Below are 16,841 nucleotides of genomic sequence, written 5' to 3' on the forward strand. Positions count from 1 at the left end.
TTTCTGAATGTATAACAAATATTAATCTACACATTTTATTTGTGATTAAACCAATGAAATAATTGTCTACCTCGATCAAAAATAATTTAAATAAAGGGGTGGAAACATTTTTCGACAACGCTCGCGTAGGTGTGTGACGTCCTACTGGAATTTGCACAACAAGGAAGTAAACTCTGCTTGCTCGGGAAGGATCTTCCGATGTAAACTGAAAGTTCATTAGACCGGTCTCTAATAGAATTTTAAGCACGTCGCTTATCCTTCCGGGGTCTAGGTTTAAGTCAAATATCTCAGTTGACTTATTTTAACACGCCCTTGTCTGAAAAGCCGAGGTGGGGGCACGAAAACACCGATCGGTAAGTAAACTTAAACTCCGTAGGACCGCGTGTGTTCGTAGAAGGAAGCACCCTGCCTGCACACATCACACATACAAATGTAGTAATGGTATAAGCACTGGTAAAATAGAGTCCTCCTCGCCTCGAAAGATGTGTGCATGTGTCGCTAGTAGTGGAGGCAGTGGCGGTCCTAGTTTGAATGGCACCCTGCGCAAAAGCACACTTGGATGCCAACCCCCCCCCCCACCCCCCTTACAGGCACAGGCATCCACAGACGAAAAACGCACTTATAAATATATTGAATTTAAAATACGAATATAGCAACTGCAAAGAATATTTACATTTGTGGAAAGAGAGAATTAAACGTATTAAAAATACACACCCTTTACCATCTATAAATGGGGGGGGGATTACAATTTGCAGTTATATATTTTTGAGCTGTGGAGATGTAGATGATTGTGCGTCCTCAGTGGGAGAACATGTTCTAATATATTTGAGGAGTTCTAACATTCCATACAAACACAATCTAATTTTTAAATGAAACGTGCATGATTGAGCACAGACATTATTTTGTTTCATGTTATTAATTTGATTGTCAATGCAGAGATAGTATCAGTAAGGCAGAGGGCCTATCTAATCCTATTATGAGCACTTATTGTTCGGTTGACCTCACACTAAGATACATCATCGAATGACAATTCATTTGAACCGAAATAACGTAATTTATAAAAAAAAAAACATTTTCATATTAACTTATTAAAAACATCTTAGCGAGATGCTAGTGAAGGTTTTGTGACAGGGTATCACAATTTGCACCCTCGTATTTTTTTCTTAAAAAAAAAAAACAAACCAAAAAAAGACAGCATGCTAGTTTTTGATCTAATGTCAGTTTATTGGAACCAAAATTTGCATTGATTAACTTGGCATTGTCAGTAATCATCACCAGTGTCAGAACGCTGAATCCTTTTTTAATTTCTCTTACCAACATCCTATGAAAACACTTTTGGGTGCAAGTATCTTAGCCAGAGGCTAGATAAACACTAAAAAGTTTATTGTTGATTGCACGCCCCCAGCGTCCCCTTCTCGACACTTCTCCAAGAATACTAACTTACTCTTATTTTGATGTAATGTGCAATCATTTGATCCGGACAAAGTAGAGAACATCGCAAATTGCAATCGGCGATAACCTCTCACTTCAAACATTTATTAGCAAAATCCTTGACGATCTCACATTTCTCTGTTATTAGCCTCTTGCTAAGATGCTGACTCACCCTTTTTTTTAAATACTTGTTTTTAAGAGGCAGTGCAAGGGTTCTCAAAGAAAAATGCTGACCAGCGGAACATGAGCTGGTTGTTGACAATTTCAAGATGGAACCCGCCCATAAAAATCATACTGTAGGGATGAAAAATAAAATGTCGGTATCTTCATACCTGCACCGTTTGCTCATTGTTACTTTTTCATCTTTTCTTTGCTTTCAAAACTGTGCACCTGATGGCTTTGACCTTTACCTCTTCGTGTTTACAATAAGTATAACTACATTTCCCATCATTCCCCAAGACCCCTGTGCTTGACCCCAACTCTGTATCAAATCTTCACAGGGCAACACAAGGGTAGGGCTCCAGGCTAACTCTTTTTTTAAAATTTTTTATTTATTTATTTATTTTTTTTACTAGGAGCACAGTGGCCCCATCTTGAAATTGCAGGGCAACAAGTTAAAAAATGTTGGTGTTTACATTGTATCTAATATTCATATTTCCACTCATTGTCATTGTATTCCTGATACGTGGGCTGAAGTATGGTGCAGAAGTTTGCCCGCTACAAAAAAATATGAAGAATGAATGAATAAGTAAATGAAAGTGGAAAATGTACTGCTGACCCATGTGCGAGTAGATGAAAAATGTACTTGCACTTACTCAAATTGGAGCCGCAAAAGGCCACCGTTTTGGGGCAGTCTGAAGCCCTTTACGTGGAGGTGCAAATTCCCCACACAAATGCCCATTACTGTCACATCATGATGCTACTACATAACAGAAAATCATTTAAAATAGCTATTTTTTGTTGATTTTATTAAATTTCGGGGTGCTTCACCATCCCCCCAGCAATATGGCCCTATGGGGTGAAGGTGGAATTTCTACATGATTTGACCAATAATCAAATACCTTGGTGGATTTCCGGGGTGCGCGTCAATGGGCTCAGGAATGACCACATGCACACATCTATGGAGTCAGGAAGGCGCAGACAAAAAAAAATAGTGTGTTTCCAGTAACCTGACCGACCGAGAATTTCTACGTCGAAAAAAAACTTGATGGTCGGCATTTTTTTCAAACAACCCTCTACATTTTTGTGTAGAGGGTTTACATCGGTGCAAACTCTCGCGATATTCACGTTGAGCGCGTGCGTCGTTTGCCCTGTCGTCTGTCAACAACATTGAAACATGGCGGCGGCCGCGATCTCCGACGACAGTTTAAACCGCGTTTGCTGTGGTACAGTCGCATGCTCGCACCGTAATGTGAAGAAAATAGCATCTATTGATGTATCGAAAAAATTCAGCGAACTATTTGATGAACACCACGGGCTGAGTAAAAACCGAGGGCGGAGGCGGCGCCCTGGCTCCCCGAGTCCGGAGTGGAGAGAAAACGAAATAGGTGGCGGCGGCGACGGCAGCGGGACGGCGGGGGGGTAGGGGACGGTGTCGGGCGCGGGGTCGGTCGGTGCGCGTTGCCTTCGGCGGCGAGTGGGGGGTTCATTGTGTCCTTGTTTTATGGTTATTTTGTTTTTGTTTTATGTTTTATGGTTATTTTGTTTAAATTTTTGATGGAAAAAAAAAAAGATTAAAAAAAAAAAAAAAACTTTGTCCGACCTACCGTCCCTATGCTGAAATTTCATGTTCCCGGAAACACACTATCTTTTTTGTTTGGCCTCACACAGAAAAGTATTTAGTCCCTAACATATAGTCTAAGACAGCATAGATCAAGCCAATTATTCTAAACAGAGCTCTACGTCATCAACTTCTCCTCACCGCCAGGGTAGTGAGGCAGAGTGACAAAGACACCTTTCCCTTGACCCACCTTTAATACAATTCCCCAAAAAGGGTGTGTGTGTGTGTGTGTGTGTGTGTGTGTGTGTGTGTGTGTGTGTGTGTGTGTGTGTGTGTGTGTGTGTGTGTGTGTGTGTGTGTGTGTGTGTGTGTGTGTGTGTGTGTTTTCAGGCATGGGCAAATGGTCTGAGAGGACAGTCCGGGTGTTATCAACTGGATCTGTCAGATTCAGTGTGAATTGTCCTTCTATTGTGAATCTTCCTTTGATGTGGATATGGTCTTCCACATTTGGCCGTCTTCTGTTGTTGGAAGTGGTCGTCCTGCTGTGGGGGCCCTTTTAAGTGCCAATTGTGATCTCCAGTCCAGGGTCCCCCCTTGCTTTTGGCACCTTGGCACACCCTCTTCCTCAATCACACCCAAATGCAAACGGTCTCTCATTTACACTCAGAAAAACATCATTATTTGCAGTCACGCATTCTAAACCTTCACTCGAATCATCTATAACCATGAAAAGCAGCACTGACACAACAGCAAGTATTTTGTGACTGGATGAAAAGCAGCAATACGGCAATATGAAAGCCTGTACTGTGAATGAAAATCCCTTCAGCGGCTACACGTATTGCACATATCATAAACCACCTCTGATTGTAGGGCTTAGGATGGATGTGTTGCAGGAGAGAAGCATGCAGCATCATAGTTTTTTTTTTAATGATTTTGCTTACCAATGTAGCTGCAGGCAACATATTAGTATTAGTGCTTTTAAAATCTTGTTTGATGCAGTGCAGTTGTTGTTCTCTGCACATCATAACTACTCTGATACATATCTAAACTCAGCATTGCAATATTTGTCAACACAGAATGTTTTATGTTTCTTCTATACTGCAATGAATGTGTTGCCTCCGTTTGTGTGCGTTCAGGCATCAGCCTACACAGCACTTACTGTGAGTCAGTAAACAAAGTGAGTGTGTTTGCACTCAAATAGTCTCATGACTGCAGGTTTTCTTTTCTGTTTCCTGCCTTTGTAAAATCATGTGGTTTGCTAAAGCTTGTTTCTGCTCCTTTGGGCTCTCTCTATCCAGTTGACTCTGTTTTGGGAATATTATGATGAAGGGATTAGTCCTGTGTGCTTTGCTCTTTCCACTGGTGCCAATAATAGAACCACTCATAGAAGGTCATGGTTATCATCCTGTAATTTAATTTATGCACTTTATTGTCATCTGCCATCCAGGTATATTGTCATCATTCAGGGACCACAAAGGAGAACCTTAGGAAGGAGTCATGAGCCTAGACGACATACCACAGATGGATGGAACATGTGATGCATGTGAGCCTGACGAGGCTCAAGTGGCCACCCAAGTGTGCCACAACTGCAGCTTTGCCTTCTGCTCTTTGCATGCTGACGAACATGCTTCCAGTACACACCACTCATTAGCGCCCTATGACCAGGAGGGGATGCACGCTAATGGACGTACCACAGACGCATACTCGGGATTTGGAAGTGGGACCAAGGAGCCTCCGCCTCCTTTGGAGGGGGTGCCGAATGAACAGGATGGGGATTTGAGGCATGAGACTGGTGATATGAATGGCCATAAATCCAAGAAAGCCCTGCTGCTGCAGGGAGCTGATTTGGGAGCCGATTTGAGGGGCGAGGGTTCTGAAGGTTTGCCGGTGGACAAAGCTGTTACAGAGGCAGTGAAGGACAGTGTATCAGTAGATAGGCTACGTTGCATGGAGCATGGGCAGGAAGGCTCCCTCTACTGTAAACCGGATGAGAAGATCATCTGTGTTGTGTGTGCTATGCAGGGTGAGCACCAGGGACATGAGATTATCACCCTGCATGATGCCTACATCTGGCAGAAGGTGAGTCATGCACATGGAACGTGACTGTTTATAATGCAATCCATAGCTATGACAGTGGTTTAGGATGAAAAATCTCAATCTCAGTTTTTGTCAGTAGCATCTTTGACACGGCCATATCACAAAGTTGCCACATCACAGCAGCAACACAAGACCGAGTTGTCCGCCTTTAGCTTATACACAGGACCTGATTTTTGTGACATTCGGCTTGTCCTGTCAGGGGTCACCACAGCGCGTCACTTGCATGGTTTGTTTCACACATGAAGTGGGATATTGCAGCAACTTTGTGTGCTTTCACACTGCAACTTGGCATCCCACAAGCATGACGACAACAGCGCCGGCCGGCTTCTGGTGTGACATATGAAATACCTGTTAGACGTCGACAATTGTTTTCAGAGAAATAAGTGACAAAACTGAGTGTCCCCTCCACATTCCTAGCATATCAGTCATCTAGTGTTGATGTAAAAAAAAAAATGACTTCGATACTATGCTTGTGTAAAGTACCTTGATACCGATATTGAAATGATACCACGGCAAAAAACCGAAAACGTCAGTTAAAAGCAATGCAATCACAGATGACAAAACACAGAACTTAAAATTATGTGAATTTGTATGAATTCAAACTATTGCAGTCGAGTGCTTTGTTACAGCTGCAGCTGTTGTGAAAGCGCTATATAAATCAGGATGTATTGTATTGAGAATATTAAATGAAATAATGTTTATCCTTTATTATTTTCATGTCCGATTATATGGTCTGAACATTTTATTTCATTTTAAAAATAAATCAATCAGTAGCACTCAATCGTAGCATATTATGGATTCAACTTATTTTTTTCTCCTTAGCTATTTCTGTTGTTGCCCCTCTGCCCTTGCGCTACTGTTGTATGGAGCCTGAGGCTGAATAAAAGTACAATGCAGTCTGCTGCAGTGAGCTCATATGACCTTCGTTCTTTCCACAAACAATTACTGTACATCTTTCATAGGTGTGACTAATAAATAGCTGAACGGAATTACACAAACTCTTATTGGAGAAGTGTCTGCTGTTTGCCAAAGTGTGTACAATTACCCCAACTGAAAACATGTATCATTTCATTTTTGTTTATTGATTGTGGTAATTTAGCACCGGTCTGTAACCCTACAGTCTTCCCATATGCACAGGCAACTTCTGTTTTGGCTGTGATCTCACCACCAAAGGTAGAATGGTCTCGGGACCACACCATTTCTGTTTTGTGGCATTTACACAGAACAGACCCCTGGGGGGGCGAAAAAAAGATCAATGTAAGACCTGCCTGCCAAAGTGGAACACAAGGTCAAACACAATCAATTGTGAAACACTGATTTTATTGTTGTCATATTTTCATATTTCACAATTGGTTTACATAAGATCGATACCATTACTCTCGTTATTCAAAGACATTGAAAAGGCTCCGAGCAGTCTCTATGGTAATGTTTGCACTAGTAGCTTTGGTGCCTCCAATTTCTTCAGTCCCAAGATTTGGTCACACCCTTTTTGGGGAGCTACAACATGACTATATTTGCTGTTTTAGTAGGCATAATCACTGTTTAGTATGATGGTAAGATTGACAGTGATTGAAGATATGTTTCCATAATATTTTACTGCAGCAAGCAGTGGCTGATAAAACAGGTTGATTATTTTATATAATTTTAAAAGAAAGCATAACAAAAAACAAACAAAAAACAAAAGGCTTTACTTTTAAATCAACATATTTTTTCAACTAATAAGGGCCAGCTCTTTTAGTATGGAAAGAGATTTGTCTCAAAATTATTCACACAAATACATCCGCAATTTTCATGTGTTTTCCGGATCCACAAATACATGTATATCTGCAATTTGCACACGTAATTGTTTTGGTTTTGTTTTTAATGTGTGTGCATTGATCATGACTTATCATTTCATGATGACATATCATTATTCATTTCTGCTTGTGAATCGTTAAATGTGCATTTGTAGATTAGCGGGCACACACATTTATTTTTGAGACAAACGTCGGACAGTTGTCAAAATCTGCACTCACGTTTCAAACATTCATGTGTGGAAGGGCCTGTCCCTCCTCCACCTACTCAGACAAAGGTATCTATCTATCTATCTAGCTATCTATCTATCTATCTATCTATCTATCTATCTATCTATCTGTCTGTCTGTCTGTCTGTCTGTCTATCTCTACAGTGTACACACACACACACACACACACACACACACAATTGTTAAAAATAGCCCAGGACAGCTTACCATTTTAGCAGGAACAGGAGCAGTGACCATCATGGAGTGTTGTAGCATTGCTGTAGAAACAGTGTTGTCCTCTGGCCTGCGGTTGAGCCTCTAAAAAACACAGTAGCTTACATTAGCTGCAGCACTTTCCCTTCCATCAGGGCCACATATGGATTGGTGCGACACAAAGGGGGTCACTCACAGCCCAAGGCTGTATTATTTATGCTAAAACCACTCAATCTTTTTATCCACTTTCTGTGTATTCCTGTGAGAGACTTGCAGCGGTCGTTCTGTGTAGTCCCTTTGGTTTGAGTTTTTGAATCTTTGCCCCTCATACTTCGCCTTCCCCGCCTCATTATACTGCTAAAGCTATTGTGAAACCATTCCAGCAATTCAAACCTGAGTTGAATCCATAATTGAGGTTCACTGATATTTGTCTCTCCTGTTTGTACGAATACTACCAATGATAATTGATGACAACCTTGCATCTATTGTTTTCTGTGTATGCTGTAGAGTAGGCACCTTTGTGACCTGCTGGACTCTATACAACAGATGGAAGAAAAGATCTCAAAAAAGTGGACAAATTCAGAGGTGAGTCTAAAGCTCTCAATAAACAAAGTGATGACAAAAAGCAGAGAAAGAATGATAGTTTTTGCTTTATCCTTGGAGGATTTGCAGTTCGTGAGCCAACTGCCATATGTTCTTTCATCATTATTATTATTTTAAATAGAAAAAAAGCAAGCTTTCAAACAAACTCTATTCTGCTGCTCAAAGTATACTCTACTATACGATAATATACTAAGCTACATAGCAACATCATGCATGGTAATGATTTTATCTCTTTTAGCTGTAAGACACATTCAAAGATGTTCTGTTAATGACCAAAATATGAATATATTATTTGTTGCTTTTAGACGCCTAAAGAATTGTTCAAATAAATACATGTCTTGGAATAAGACGATTTTTCCTGAGTTTACATGTATATTATTTTTGCATGAGCTAATTTGAATTGTCGTAACTGAGCCACTTTATCTCGTGATTTATCAGTTTCTCCATTCACAAAAAAGAACTTGGTTGGATTTAGTTCATGCAGATAAAATTGTCGAAGAGACTTATGTGATGGCTAACTTTAGCCTTCACTTTTGATGTCAGTCTTTCACATTGACGATAAGCAATAGTAATTCTGACATTGTCTTACATAATTGAGGAGAATGCGTCCAACCAGATTTCCTCTCGCTGTGGCTTAAACCCCTGTGGACCAAAATCAGTTAATTGAATCAAGGATGTAGCGGGATGCGTGTTATGTATTTCAAACAGGTGTACATACAGAACATTCAAATAAATAAAACGTGGGATGGATGGGCTGAAACTTTTGATATATTGCAGTGACATGCTGCACAAATAACATTCTGAGTGTACAGGGACAATTTACACCTTTATTAATTATGGCTCCGTGGTAAGGTATTCCTTGTCTATTACTCTTCTCAGACTTACAGACTCTGGTTCATATTGATTGTGCTGGAGCTGTAAGTTCCCCGTTCTTATTGATATCAATTTAATGGCAGCAGAAAATAGAGAGAGAGAGGGCTCCCCAACAGCAATTTATTGCTGCTTTCAAGGTGATATTAGTTCAGCTTTGGTAACTTATCTTCAATGCTCAGCTGATGTGTGTAGTGATGAATGCAGTATAAATACGATTGGGATAGATCAACTGTGAGCAGACACGTTACCCTGTTTTGCTGGTCTATCCTCCGTCCGCGACCTGGGTGCCCTTCCGTCATTGTCCCTTCGTCCTTAGTGACATAATAATCGTCCTCCGTCCCGGTCCGTCCTCATCGTTTTAAAGCGCTTCTGTACCAGTTTTATGGTATTATCTCCGGATTTTATGGCTAATCTTGAAGCCACACACAATATGGCGGATTGGGTTGACATATCGCTTTGACAGGGTTCAACAATTATATGCAACAGAATTGGCAAGGAAAAGGAAGAGCATATTGATGTTCCTTTTAGATTTCCAGAGTTTATGGCTCCGATGAAGTCTTGTAGTAAACGGTTCAAATGGCTTTTTAGTTGCCGACACTAATGTTTCCGTATATGTCCTTCCTAACTTGCCATATCAGGATGCAGCATGACAGTCTAAACGTCTCCTAATGTGCCAATACTGCAATCGATAGTTACCAAATTGTATGTTTACATATTTACTTATGCTCACATCAACCTCTGAAAATATTTCGCCTTCATTTTAGGGATCTTAGGGTGTTGTCCTCTTCATAGAGGCGCTCACTATAAAGCTTATGTCACTTCATGAGAGAAACGCGTCGTCCATAGAATACAAAATACATGACATGCTTCCCACGTTACTCACTGATTCACTTTGAAAAATGTGTGGGACTCTACATTGATGTATTCATCGCGTACACGCCTGCATAACAAACCTTATTTCAGTAACGCCGTGATTGGCTGTCGCAGATAAGACTGGCCATCAATCTAACAAAAATGACATCACAGTTTCTTTATAGTTTTTAATGTCTTCATGATAAGCAAATCAACATTAGTACCTCACAACTACTATGCTACTATAATATAGTAGTCCTGGACGAACGGACCGTTCTGTCGCAGGTATGCAATGTCCAACTCTGGAGATCACCACTCTCATCGAGCAATATCCTTGTTTTAAATGTGATTTTGCAGAGTAGTTGTGGTAGTAGAAATTGATAATGCTGCACCTTTCTCCTTCTGCAGTGAATGTCCTTAAATGAGAACTTCAACGGGAGTGGGGTGGTACAAAGCTGTGCCTTTGCGACAAATAAGTTGGCTGTAGTGTAAGGTCTTTCTCAGGGTTGTTCCCCACGGCATACTGTTTCTGCCCTCGTAAATCTGATTACCCTTATCAAGTGTTTTACATTCAGTATGTTAATTATCTACCCAGTGTTGTGCGATGTGGCTTAGTTTCATCTGCAAACACTGCAAATGGAGAACAAGCTTTTGGTACCTCACCATTATAGAGTGTAACACTATTGCAGAACACATTTATTTAGTCAGCCATAGGAAATACTGCAATGTGATAAGGGGTCACCGTATAGAAAAAAAAAAATCAAACATAACTTTGCAAAACATGTTTTATTTCCCATCCTGGGATTTATTTTGCAAATCTAACTTGACTGCCCTAGTTGTGTAATGCACAATGTCAAAGTGAGCGCCAAGGACAGGTACAGCTACCATAGTCTTGGGCTGCCATCCATCACTGAGAGCATCTGTATTCCCGCTCTATCAGCCATCTACAGTAGCTCCGCGTTAACTGGGTCTGAACCCAGTGGAAGAAATGAGAGCACAGGAGCATTGTTAAGTGCCCGCAGAGATTTGACCCAAGAGCAGTAGCGTATTGTAGAAGGTTAATTTGAGTAACTGGCAGCTGGCGCCGTATCCAAATATGCGTGCTATTATCATTTTGAAATATCAATGCTGCCCCCAGGACTGCCTTTACATTAATCAGTCATCTGCTGTTTCAGTATAGAGGTGCAGTGCACCAGCTGAAACCCACTTTCCTGCTTCCTCAAGGGGCAATGGTAGCGATATTATGTGGATTTGTCAGCGTGTCCTCTCCGCACTCCCAAATGTCAGCGCCTGCATTATTATGCATGGCAGGCGAGCATCAGAGTGGCGGCTTCTGGTAAGCAAAGGTCTCTGTGTGAGAGAGCTCGTAAAAGAGCGAGACAGAAGTTGCACAAGTTTGAGTCGTGTTAACGGCTTTCAAAATTTGAGGAGAAAAAGGGGTGTCTGGATTGAGAATAAATTACCATTGACTCTTTAAAAGTTAACCTTGCTTAATTATTCATACAAAAGGGGATTTCACGCTTTTTCAACACATATACGATGGTTTTGAATCTCAGTAAATTGGTACAAAGGTCTGTGCAGCCTAGAAAAGCCTGGTCACAAATTTGCATGTATTGTGTGCATTAGCTAAATGTGTCTTCTCTGCCTCATAAAACCTTCAAGATCAGCAGACACATATAAGCTTGTCTTCTGGAGGAGAGGCGAGGGAACAACCAGGACAGACCTCGAAAAAAAAAAGACTCAGTTTCTTTTTACATCAGGTGTTTATAGTTTTTCCTCTCGTCTACTTTGTCCTATCTTCTCTCCTCCTACTTTTCTTCTCTTCCCCCTTCTCCCATTGCGCGTCGTAAGTTTGTAGCCCTGCCGCTGCTCACAGAATTTTAATTGGGTGACTCAGTATCATTCCCAAAGAAGGTGGCTTGGCATGCTACTTGGGCTTCTGTCAAAACCAGTGTAAAGTTGTTGTTTTCTTTCCCCACTAAGTTTTCTTCTTCCTATTTCAATGTGTCCACTTTAGGGGTGCACTTAATGATTATTTTAGTAATCGTTTAATATGTTAATTAGTTGGTCAATTAATCGATGAATTGGACAAAACTGTTTTGATTTCTCTTCCTTCATAAAAGGACACTGACAGTGCAGTAAATGCACAACAGATATCATTTATGATTCAGTTATCGTTTTGGTCCGTAATTTGGCAGAAAATTGACAAAAATGGTCATCATTGTTTTCCAAAGTAAATGCAAGTGTTTTATTTTGAGTCAACAGTAATTGTGCTTACATGGAGGATAAAATAAATTGGAGAATATTTACTGTTGAGAAGTCTAATTTCTGAGAATTTGGAGCAAGGTTTTCAAGCGCTTAATTGTGCATACATTTTTTGGATTAATTTGATAATCAGGTAGTTGTCAATTAATTGATTAATCATTGCACCTCGAGTGAACTTTGTGTTATCCCACATTATTTGTACAAAGTGCTCTTCCTATTTTATATTTCAACTGTATGACAACATTTATGAAAAATAAAGTAAGAATTGTTTTCAGTTGTAGTAGCACAGACAATTCTCACAATTATTTCGAAAGATTTTATTCCAAAATATTGTACATTCATTGTAAAAATATTTTATTGCAGAACTATTTGAAACATGAGAATGATCAAACCCCAAGTGAATCTGAAATTATGGAAAAATACAGTATAGCTTTTGCTTTGTTCACACATCACATCTGCCATGTTTGGGGATCGAGATCAATGCGAGAAGAAAGACTCCACAGCAGATACAGAAGAAGGCAGATTTATGTGATGAATATTTGTTGGATACATTAAAGAATGGGCCAGGAGTGGACTCTGAAGAGGGTTGTGGAGTGATGTTAACAGGTACTTGCTGGCAAGGGGTGAGGTGAGGCGAACAAAGCAGGAGTACAGGAAAGGAAAGATGGTGCAGGAACTCTGAGAGGAATATAAAATACAGGTTGAGATCAAGGCAATAGTGCCTGAATATGAGTTGGATGTGAGTGACTCTTTGGCAGAGTCACACACATACAAATGAGAAGAGGCGGGGCAGCAGACCTGACACCAAATGGACATGGCAACGAATTAAGCAATCCCCGTGTAAAGGTCAGATGACAAAAGTCTCCGCTGTTAATATGTCACAAGCTGCTGGGGTGTTGACTGAAAAATAACGTACCACATCATGTGTGATAACCCGCGGTTGAGTGAAAGTTAGATTGAATAGTTCGGTGCGAGCTCTTTTGGAGTTCAGAATGGCATCAAAGTAAAACGCCATTTTACACTGATCAAGGAAGTGCTGCATTGATAGTGTAAGAAAATGTTTTTGGGTGGAGCATGTTTGGCAATATTAAAAACAAATCCTTTTAATCCCAATGTTCAGTTAATCAAGGTCCGTTTAAAATGAAAATAATCAAGTAAAAAGTAAGCATTATTTAATCTTCTGAAATGTCCTGTAATGGCCGAGTGAAATCTATGGATGTCACAATATCCCATCATCACGATACTATTTTGTCCCCCCCAAAAAAGAAGTCTCTCAAGTACAGGGTCAGCCTTTATAACTGCTCCACCTCTCCCATCTCACTTTCTATGAATGTAAGTGTAAAGAAAGCAGTGGACATAAATCCACTGAACACTGCTGCATCCATTAGCCAAGTCACAACAGGAATTCTAACATAAATCTGATTAGCCTTATTATCTTATCTGTCATGATCTGACACATTCTTTCACTCCCACAACCAATTTGGTGGACCTCCTTGACACCCATTGAGCTCTCTGGCCTCTCGCAGATTCCCTGTGGCCTCAACAGCAGATGGGGCCTTGAAGCAAGATCCCAGTTCTTTGTTGGGAGCAGCTATATGCTCTACTAACTTTTATTTAGGGAAAGCATTTGCCTGTGAACGTGTCAAGCTTGCAAGGAAGATGCATTCATGCTCGCTAAACTTCATTTGCATTGCAGGCAAGCTGAGGTCACAAAATGAAGCCTCAGGAGAGTCTGCTTATATGAGGCAGTAAGAGGAAGTGATGAGCGATGAGAGAGAAATTAGAACAAATACAGGCAGAGGTAGATCATCACGCTACCCCACTAGTTGCAAGCTACATCTGACTGTGACACTTTTATTGTAAAATGACAGGAAAATGTAGACTTTACTCGAGATGTAACAATAACGGAAATATTGTGATTTCACAATAATAAAATTGTCACGATATTTTTGTCATGTCATGTTTGAAGCATAGCATCCGTTCAAGAGGCCAGGTTATTTATGTACTTCCACCACCCTCTGGTGGCTAATTTATTATGGCTGTTAAATTTGAATTAGGCATGTTTTGGCCACCTATGTTTAAAACCCATGCTAATTGCCAGATTATCACGATGACAATTCAAAAAAAGCTCACGATACTGGATAAAAACTCGATATTGTGAAAAAAAAATCATCTTGGCTCAGCGGCAGTGTCATTGTCTTATTAGTTCATAATGTTGTTTGGCTGGTAACACTGATAACACGTACGACCATGAATTTAAACATTTATGTATTTATAATGATTAACGTGAACAATATTCAAAATTTCAAACTACTCAAAAAAATGTTGATTTGTTTTGTATTTGTTTTGCATTCTTCCCTGGAGGCCAACTGACAGCTTGTAAGGCAGTCAAATGCCAACACGGATTGATTGCTATGTGAAGGACTCAAATACAGAATAGAGATTTGACCTCGGTGTATGCATAGACATGTGAATACTTGAGTTTCTTCTAAAATTTTCAGATTGAATGAAAAAGTAATTAGTTCTGTCTGAAAAGAAATCCTGAACTTCTGTCAGACAATTACACTTAGGGGTGCACTGTTATGGTGCTGATACTCGACGTCTGTACGACTACAAATAAGCCAAGCCAATCGCACTCCCCTCAAAGATGCAATGCGGCACATTGAGCAAAGAAAAGGAAGTGATGTATTAATGACGTATCACTTCAGTTTTGCGGTTACAGTTTTATTTTCTAAAGTTGTGGTATTCTCAAAAAGCAGTCTGCTACTTCTTTTTAGTCACGTTATTTTTTAGATAAAACAGATGTAACATTTCCTCCTACTCTCTGTTTGCCTTAATGCTCTCTCGGTTTCGACGAAAACACCACATAACTGAAATGCCTTATCAGTGAAATGTGTGGCAGGACTGTCAGAAAAAATTGCAGTCAGTAATGACAAGTTTTATTTGAGTGAAACTTAAACCATGTTCAAAAAATGTTTGTGTCTTTGGCTGAAATAGAACACGTTTTGATCACAATTGCAAGGTGTGATGGCATTACCAGGTATCAGTACTCTGTATCGGTGAGTACTTGTACTGGATCCCAAAAAATTGATATCAGAGCAACCGTAGTTTTCATAAATGTACCATCAAACAAATACACTCAGGACATCAATGCTACTGAAGCACGAAGACGAAATGCCCCTACTTTCCAGGTAATGTTAAATACATCTCTGATCTCATTGAGTAGGACTGATGAAAATTCTGATTCCTTTTGCCACTGAGGATAGGGATGCGGAAACAAGATCAAATAGATAAAAGGACGTAAGATACATTTTCCAAGGGAGGGAGCCGGCTGAGCAAATGATGCACATTTACAAGCAGAAATCATGTGGTGGGCCTTCGAGGTGTTTCATGTCATGACATTTGGTTGAGAGGATTCAGGTTGTTGTTTATTTATTTATTTATTTATTTATGTAATGAGTCAGCTCAAAAGAGTTCCTTGGCGGGGGGAAACAGAGGCCGATTAAAGGAATATGGCAGTGAGCAGTTAAATTGCTTTGAAAGCCAAACAGATGGCCTGCTGTTGCAGAAAGAGCCTCTGCGGTCTTCTTCTACAGCTGGGATGCATGAAGTTTATCTCCAGGGAATCTGCTTCAAACTATCAATTAGCATCAGCATCATAAAGACATTTTGGTGTTGGAAAATAATCTTCCTCTGTTGAAGTAGGTCTATATTTGTATCATTTCACATTGTAATTGTTTTGGTTAATAAACATCCGTCCATCCATCCATCCATTTTCCAATCCGCTTATCCTCACAAGGGTCGCGGGGGGGTGCTGGAGCCTATCCCAGCTGTCTTTGGGCAATATGCGGGGTACACCTTGAACTGGCAGTGGCAGGGCACACATAGACGAACAACCATCCGCGCTCACACTCACACTTCGGGACAATTTAGAGTGCTCAATCAGCCTGCCATGCATGTTTTTGGGATGTGGGAGGAAACTGTAGTACCTGGAGAAAACCCATGCAGGCCCAGGGAGAACATGCAAATTCCACACAGGGAGGCCGGATCTGGAATTGAACCCGGTACCTCTGCACTGTGAGGTCGACGCGCGGCTAACCACTGAACCATCGGGCGCCTGGTCATAAACATGTAGTTTTAATTTTCTAAATTGTTTTGTTTTTACATTTGTGAGTTTTCTGTCTTCAAAACCTCTATTTGCAAGATGCAAGTAATGAAGCCATTTAACAAGACTTTTAGAAGAGGTCTTGGAAATGTTTGAATAGCCCACAACCGAGTGTGTTTATTCACCGATTACCATTACCACACCATCTCACGAACAACGTCTCATTACAGCCGGTGGTATTCAATGTTTCAACTTGGCAGTTATCGTAAAACATGACCAGTGGGAACATTTTGTTTGTATATTGAGATGCATGTAGATTAATTAGCAAGCTAAAATGATAAAGCCAAGTGAAACAATTATCACTCTTTCCTTGCCCCATGAAGTGATTACCTTGCCTCATTACACTTGTTTGACTTATGGCAAGATGTGATTATATCATCTTCTCAAATGTGCTGACCCCTTACTCGCTGAAGTCTATGAAGTCCTCTGCATGCGGGTGAGTGGATGCTCACCGGAGATCTATTACAGTGTTTGTATCAGCATCAACTAATTGCACTGTGGGGAACTCAAGTCCCATTTAGTGTTGTTTAACCGAGACTGAAAATTGGGGCTATGAACATCCTTCATGTGACTGGGAAAGCATGTATGCATGCATGCATATGCGCATATATATATATATA

At 40.4% G+C, this 16,841-nt stretch overlaps 1 protein-coding gene across 3 annotated transcripts in view; it reads left to right on the top strand.

The window, feature by feature from the left end:
- Window positions 1-122: 122 nt before the first annotated feature.
- The window catches only part of trim44 (tripartite motif containing 44), a 53,029-nt gene continuing 36,310 nt past the window's right edge, over window positions 123-16,841 (top strand). The window contains exons 1-4 of one of the 3 annotated variants that reach the window (XM_019894191.1): window positions 123-353; window positions 4,599-5,230; window positions 5,412-5,474; window positions 7,971-8,048. In XM_019894191.1, coding sequence (XP_019749750.1) covers window positions 4,649-5,230; window positions 5,412-5,474; window positions 7,971-8,048 — 723 coding nt within the window. In that variant the 5' untranslated portion in view covers window positions 123-353; window positions 4,599-4,648. The remainder of the gene's footprint in view (window positions 354-4,598; window positions 5,231-5,411; window positions 5,475-7,970; window positions 8,049-16,841) is intronic. The other 2 variants (XM_019894189.1, XM_019894192.1) reach the window with 2 other exon arrangements.

This window comes from Hippocampus comes, unplaced genomic scaffold (genome assembly GCF_001891065.2).
Source record: "Hippocampus comes isolate QL1 unplaced genomic scaffold, H_comes_QL1_v1.1 scaffold104, whole genome shotgun sequence".
Classification (NCBI taxonomy): domain Eukaryota; kingdom Metazoa; phylum Chordata; class Actinopteri; order Syngnathiformes; family Syngnathidae; genus Hippocampus; species Hippocampus comes.